The sequence below is a fragment of the Macaca fascicularis genome, chromosome 3 (assembly GCF_037993035.2).
Source record: "Macaca fascicularis isolate 582-1 chromosome 3, T2T-MFA8v1.1".
In the NCBI taxonomy this organism is placed as follows: Eukaryota; Metazoa; Chordata; class Mammalia; order Primates; family Cercopithecidae; genus Macaca; species Macaca fascicularis.
The window spans coordinates 124,320,228-124,327,500 of record NC_088377.1 but is presented as its reverse complement, the minus strand read 5'-3'; the positions used below and the strand labels follow the sequence as shown (position 1 = coordinate 124,327,500).

The following is a 7,273-nucleotide window of genomic DNA, read 5'->3' as shown; positions in this document are numbered from 1 at the left end:
GAGACTCGTTGCAGGCCAGGCCAGGAGCAGGGAAATGGCAGCAGTGGCCTCCCGGGTGACCGCTCCTCTGTGTTATTTGCTTGCAGATCAACAAAAAACTACAGTGATTGAAAACGGGGAAATCAGGTTCAATGGAAAAGGGAAAAAGATTCGGAAGCCTCGGACCATTTATTCCAGCCTGCAGCTCCAGGCTTTAAACCATCGCTTTCAGCAGACACAGTATCTGGCCCTTCCAGAGAGAGCCGAACTGGCAGCTTCCTTAGGACTGACACAAACACAGGTAATTCCCGACAAGCCCAAGTATCCCTGAAATACTGGTCCCGCTTGCAGATCGAGCAGGGAGCGCATCAGGAGGAATTGTTGGCCTAGTCAACCAAGGATGGAAGGAGCTTAATGACAAATGCCTTTTGCTCCAGTTATGCACTTTCCTGGGACAACACAGTTTGGAATGAATGACCTGGTATTGAATACTGGATTGGATTTGCACATCCTCCCAACCCTCGGCGACCCCACCCCAGCCTAGAATCCTTTTGTGACCAAACTCATAATTCAATTGAGTCTTATTCCAGAGCAGAACAACATGAAAGAGAACAAACATTTAGGAGAAAAAGGTTTACAGACCAGGAGGCAGAATAAGGTTCAACTTTTTTAAGGATCCTTTTGTAGGCCCTGGGAACTAATAAGGTTTTCAACTCATTGACACAGAAAGAAAACTTGTGAAATGAACTAAGAAAAAACAAAGTAGGCATAGGTTCCAATGAGGTTTAGTAAAGGCACCAAAGTGCAATCTATTTATCCTAGGAGTGGCAAGGTGGGTTTTTCTGAAGATTTCCCTAAGCACAGTGGTTAAGTCATCTGGGTGACAGGCTGATGTGGTCTGAGCTGTCTCCCTGGAGCCCAGGACTTGGGTGTAGTGGCAGAGTTGGAGATCAAAAAGAAATGTTACCAAAATTGTAACAGGTGAAGCCACAGTTAAGTACAGTTACTGAAGTTCTCCCATCCTACTAATATGAAAGCCATAAAAGGCATTTCAGATTTCACAAGAAGGAGCTTAGGTGAGTATATTAGGACCCTGGTCAAAAAGCCAGGCTGCAATCACCTGCAGTTTTGTTGATTAATTTACCTAGATGGAGTAGGCCTTATCTGATGTAGGTAATCTTCAGCAAGGGGACCTCAGGTTTTATGAGACTATTGCTGGAGACTGATTGTGTGTTGACTTAAGACAGTTGTTCCTTAAGCTGTTCTTTTTCAATTTAGCCTGTTTCCTTTTTCCATATTGCTATTCGTATATTTGGGGTTTGATATGAAAGGATTCCGGCTATTCAGTGGCTTGTATGCCTCTTGAAAAAGTAGATTCCTATGACTAGGGAATTTTAAAGGTAAAGGAAGCTGCACCATAAAATTTCCTTCTTCAAATAAAGTAGATCTGAAATGTTGGCCTAGATATGCTCCCATCCCAGATATCTCAATTCACGTTTAATTTTCAGAAGTCCTTTGACTTTTAGTTACTATACTAACAATCATGTGATGATCATTGACCACAGTTTGACTAGGCAACATACAAAATAGGGAATGAAGGAGCTGCAATCCTTAATCCCTGCAAGATTATGGGGATATATTTATGTCTGGAGAAAAATGCTTCATGTATAATCTATGGCATATGCAATATATGCATAGATATATTGAAGGCATTTAGTTATAAATGTATACGCTTTAATCTTTTCAGTCATTTGCTCCCTGTGCCTGTATAGAGATACCAGCTTTTGGGTATCTCTACGCATGTACAGGAAGCAAACGACTATGTGAAAATAGTCATTTTACATAGACTAAATGTAAAAACACAAGACTTTCAGAGGAGGTACATTCAATTGAATGACTTTGATTTGAAAGGGCTCCTTTTAAAAATCTTTCTTTAGGCTTCGGACCTGGTCATCTCATTCAGTTTTGTCTTATTTATACTGTTGTTTTAAACACCTAGGCTAGCATGCAATTCTAGCATTACAATAACTTTCGGTGTCCAGGCAAGATAACTAGTAGGTTGGAGGAAGTGGGAGTGTAAGAGGCTAGAAAGAGGTGGAAGGAGGCGGGGACTTGGCTTGTAGGCATTGGCGGTGGTTGTTTTTTGTTTTAAACTTTTCTAATATTGCTTCCAAACCCCCAAGTGATGCTAGAGGCACTGGTTTGATGTTTATGGGCCTAATGATTGCTGCATTTCTTGCAGGTGAAGATATGGTTTCAGAACAAACGCTCTAAGTTTAAGAAACTGCTGAAGCAGGGCAGTAATCCTCATGAGAGCGACCCCCTCCAGGGCTCTGCGGCCCTGTCGCCGCGCTCGCCAGCGCTGCCTCCAGTCTGGGACGTTTCTGCCTCGGCCAAGGGTGTCAGTATGCCCCCCAACAGCTACATGCCTGGCTATTCTCACTGGTACTCCTCTCCACACCAGGACACGATGCAGAGACCACAGATGATGTGAGTTGTCCAAGGGAACACCCTAGGGAAACGTCTGAACAAGGAAAAGAGGATCCGGGACCTGCTTGTATCTGCGAAAAGGAGCCGAAGGAGCAGGCTTAGGAGAGCTCATAAATGTGGCGAGAAGCCGACTAGGCTTCTCTCCCTCTCTCTTTCTCTCCCTCTCCTTTCTTTTCACTGCTTCTTCCTTTCCTCCATTCCTTCTTTCTTTCCTTTTCCTTTCTACCTTTCTTTTCTTTTTCCCTTTCCACTTTTTTTTCTCATTTACCTTCTCTCTTGAGCAATGTCAGTAATTAATCTTGCATCTCAGAGAGAGAGAAAGAGTGTGTGTGAGAGAGAAACTGGTTTCTATGCCAGCACTCCTGAAACCCTTTACCGTAAGGATATTTTCTCTTACCCCTTGGGATCCAGGCTCTGAGCCTCTTCTTCTCTTTGGGAGTATCCATCAAAATGACTTTTTTTTTTAAACAGATTTTCCCCCAACCAGAAGAATCTGCACAAACATGGCAGCGTTTTTACTTGTTTAATGAGTTTAAGACATTACATGATGAAAGAGAAGCATTTTGGACTCCTGCATTTTTATTTACCATTCCCAGACTGACAAGAAAAAGAAAAATCCTCACATAACAGCCCTTCTCTAAAGAAAAAGGAAAAAGTGGCTGTAAGATTAGAACATTGCTACAAAGGGAATGCTGCATGTTTTATCAAAATGCAATGACCAGGAATGATGGCTGATTAAAAAAACAAAACAAAAACCACTCTTTCCCCACTCCATCCCCCAGAACCCTGAACTGGAATCCGGAAAGACGGAGGAAATAATCAAAATTGCCATTCTATTGCTTTGACACCTTTACTAGGTGAATTGGTGGCATTCACAAAGCTAATAGGGACATTTATATCAAGAAACATTTCTGTATATATTGTTGAATTTTAGTTGTACATATACTTTGTATGTTTTTGTCTTCTTTCATATATGGAGTAAAAGCCACAAAACGCTAAGAGTGTCTTGTATATTTCTCTCTGTGTGTGTCTCTGTCCCTCTCTTTCCTCCCTCCTCCCTCACTTCCCTTCCCCCCATTATATTTTCTATCACCCTTAAAAAAATTCCTATTTCCTAATATGGAAAGTTATATATATATATATATATATGTGTGTGTGTATGTGTGTGTGTATATATATATATATATATATGAACATCAAGTGCCTGCAAAGATGTCAGTTTGCACTACTAGTCTTTGTCTTAGGTAGTTTAACATTAACCATGGATGTTCTCTCAGCTTTCTTTACATATTATGTTTTTATTGTAATTTCTACACATTTATCTACTTTTAAACATTAGAATTACCTATCCTCAAGTTAACTTCTAGACATCACAGTAGTTTCTAGTGCTGAAACTGAGTATTCTCCTTTCTCTTTTCCCAGCCAAAATAATACAGCCATATTTGTCTTTGGATGCAATTTTTAAAAACATAGAAAAGAAAAAAGTGAGAGTAGAGTGCACAATTATGCCTACTTAATGTTTAAAACCCATTGCCAGCTAGCTAGGTAGGAAAATGCACTATCCTGGATGAAATACATCCTTCCGATCTTGGGGAAAGCACAGAAATAATGAAAATGAAAAGTCCTTCCGTCATACAAGCAGGAAGCCCCATACTGCGAGAATTAATGGCTACAGACCTGGGCATCCTTCAAATTATGAACCTTGAAACCACTGAGCCATTTATCAGAAGTCAATAGAGATACTCAGAGTGCTCCATATAATGACAGCGACATACAGTCGTGCAAAAGGACAGTCACTATAATTAGACACAAAGCAAAGACTACTTACCAATATACCCGTTCCTTTTTTTGTTGAGCAACTTCCACGCTCAGTCAGTCTTCAGAATGGTTTAAAACCGATCAGTCTTGTCATTTTCTAGCATTCGCATTGTTACATTAGGAAAAATGTTTTCTTTTCTTTTTTCCCCCTTCCTACTGTGAAACTTTGGGTTCGTAGCTCCCCAGGATCAATTCTGAACAAAGCCTCCAGCTGCAGTGCCATCCAATTTGAAGCAGACATTGGGGACAATTTAAGGTTTTTATCCACAAGAAGGTTTTTTTCCATTCTCTTAAATGCAGCCATAATTAGAGTAATTTTTCATGTAGCCCGCTGATTACAGCGTTTTTACCGTCAAAGATAATTACCTGTAATTTTCTTCCACTTTTAATACTAAAAAGCCATCTTTATTTAGATTCAGGAACAGGAAAGGCGAAACAAAAGAGGGAAATTATTCTGTTATTCATACACAAATTGCAGAGACGTAGGACCTAAAATTGAAAATTAACCAAAATTATAATGCTGAAAAGAATGGAAGAGGCTGCAGAAGTACAGCTGGTAGTGGGGCTTTGCTGAATTATTCAAATTACGTTAGGGAGAAAGCTACCATACATCGAAACCAACACTAATTTTTCTTTAAAAAAATTTCACCAGATACATGCCAAACCACTGTGAGTGCATAACATTCTGAAACTCGGCAAATGCATGTTGACATATTCGAGGTGTTGTCATGATGCATTTGTATCGATCTGTTTATCTCTTAACAGGAGTTTAATTAAGCAAGAAATTCTGCCAAGTAGTTCCCCCAGACTGCCCTTGGAACTGGGCTTTCTCTGGATCCTCTGAAACTCAAGGGTTAATATGTTCACTCTTTAGAATGTATTGACCCTATGGTAAGCGGATTCCCGAGGGAGGGATTGGTAGGAGGGGCGTGGGCGAAAGGCATCGCCCAGTGGTGGTGCCTACTACGCCTCCCCACGTTCGAACTTCTCCAGAGGTTGCAGAGTTCGAGTTGTGGAGCCTAGTTCTGACCGTATTTCCTATTTAAAAAGAGAGAAAGTGGGGGAGAGAGAGAACAATAGCTGGGGGTGGGGTAGAGGAGGAAGGGAATGAAGGGAACGATTTCTCTTTGGCACCAATAAACATCTCATTATCTTTTGACACAACTTAGTCAAAAGGTTTCTGCCGCCGGAGAAAGGCCTTTTTGCACTGGGATGGAAAGCCAAAGATTTCTCAGGCACTTAACATCTCTAGTTGCTTACAACGTCTACAGGGTCAGGAAACAGCGTCATCTATAGATAGAACAGCACGGCTTCTTGCTGGAGTCTTCCTTGGTGCGTTCCTAAATTTGAGTTTTTGATCTCCCCAGCTTGGTTCTGCGTCTCAGCCAATCATGCCCCTCCAACCCCAAGGTCGCAGCGTTTGTGCTCGGCGGGCAGTAACTCCAAGACCCGCATAGCCTCCTCCCACCCCCACCGCCCCGACACACCAGCTTGAGGCAAAGACCCTGAAAAGCAGCCTCGAAGCGGTTCAGAGGCCAGTTATTTCGGAAACCTTCCCCCAAGGGGAGGAAAGATTTCGAAGGGGCTACACCGTCCAGAGATTCATCAGACTACACCTGCCTTTGCAAATGTCCGCATACCTGTGGTTCTAAAGGAGCCCCATCGCGAGCTCCGTTTGATAATCTTGTCGCCTCAAAATCTAAAATCACGGCCACATGTAAAGCCCTCTCGGGATTCACCTAGGATTAGCTGTGAATAATAATTCTTAAATAGATTTTAGCTTGGAATCTCCAGCCGAGTCTTTCCACACCTTATAGAAACATGGTACTTTTCGCAGGCTCCAGTCACAAGCTGCACCAAATACATCAACAACATAGAAAACAAGAAAGACAAATCGAATACTTAAGGATCCCATTCTCATTCGCATCCTTTCACTGAACAGAACAACAGCCCTTTTTACTGTTAAAGGGGATAAAAGGTCAGCACAGAGAAATCTATAAAGCAAAGTTGTAGCCCATGATAAATTACAACGGCAACATGTATCTTGGAAACGGTGAGAAGAGAAATAAGAACTGTTCCTTGAAGTATGCAAGAAATAAAAACTTACCATTAGTGAATATCTCTTAAGCAATGATCAGGGTCTAGAAATCTATACTGAACCGAAGCACAGGAGAATATTTTTCTGAGTCTCAGGGCAGAAGCTCTTTCTCTATATTCTTGGTTGAGTGAGCACATCCAGGTGTGAAATTGTTTGCACACCCCAGCACCTCTTATATTGCCAGCAAAATTAGCTGTTATTACTGTCACTGTTTAGTGATGGTTAGCGTGGTACAAAAAAAAAAAAAAAAAAAAACTGCTGTAATCAAGACCTGGCGCATCTTTGCAAATTACAGATAATTGTAAACGTCCAGATTATGATAATAGCATCCTAATCCAGCCTGCAATATAATTATTACAGAGTGTTACATCTGAAACTGTCCAGTAGGGCTAATTCAGCCATTATTTAGACCCTATTTTTGCACTGCAAATGGGTTGCTGAGTTGAAAATGTACGATTGTAATTTCACAGGGCACTCAATGAGTAATGGTATAGGAAGAGGAAAATACAAAAGTGAAATGTGAACAGTAGCGATCAAATCAAACCCTGAAGGACAAAAGACTGTTTGATTCATATGGAAAAAGAAGAGCAAGAATTAAGAAAATAGCAAATCAGTGGTCTGAAGCATTTCATGTCCAAATCTTCAATAGTGCAGGGCTGATGTGTTTGCAAGGGCAGCTGCATCTGCTGCTTTCTGGAGTCTAAAATAATTTTTCTTTTTCTTTTTTTTTTCCAACCCCCTGTCTTTTATTCCCCCTTCTCTCTCCAGAAACATTTTCCTGTTTTAAAAAGGTGTCCTTCCCCCAAAGCAAAGAACATTTGTCAGTTTCACCATTGTTTCCACAAAATCACCTCAGAGTGTGCCTGTCACTTGTTTATGAACATTTTC

General features: G+C 41.2%; 1 protein-coding gene and 1 long non-coding RNA gene across 3 annotated transcripts in view; one reads left to right on the top strand and one right to left on the bottom strand.

Moving 5' to 3' along the window:
• DLX6 (distal-less homeobox 6) overlaps positions 1–3,468 on the top strand; it is a 5,444-nt gene extending 1,976 nt beyond the window's left edge. The window contains exons 2-3 of the mRNA XM_045388831.2: positions 87–280; positions 2,222–3,468. Coding sequence (XP_045244766.2) covers positions 87–280; positions 2,222–2,473 — 446 coding nt within the window. The 3' untranslated portion in view covers positions 2,474–3,468. The remainder of the gene's footprint in view (positions 1–86; positions 281–2,221) is intronic.
• LOC102146274 (uncharacterized) overlaps positions 1–4,522 on the bottom strand; it is a 47,803-nt gene extending 43,281 nt beyond the window's left edge. For both annotated transcript variants that reach the window (XR_012432646.1, XR_275608.5), the window contains exon 1: positions 4,298–4,522. This is a non-coding gene — a long non-coding RNA (uncharacterized lncRNA). The remainder of the gene's footprint in view (positions 1–4,297) is intronic.
• Positions 4,523–7,273: the final 2,751 nt, after the last annotated feature.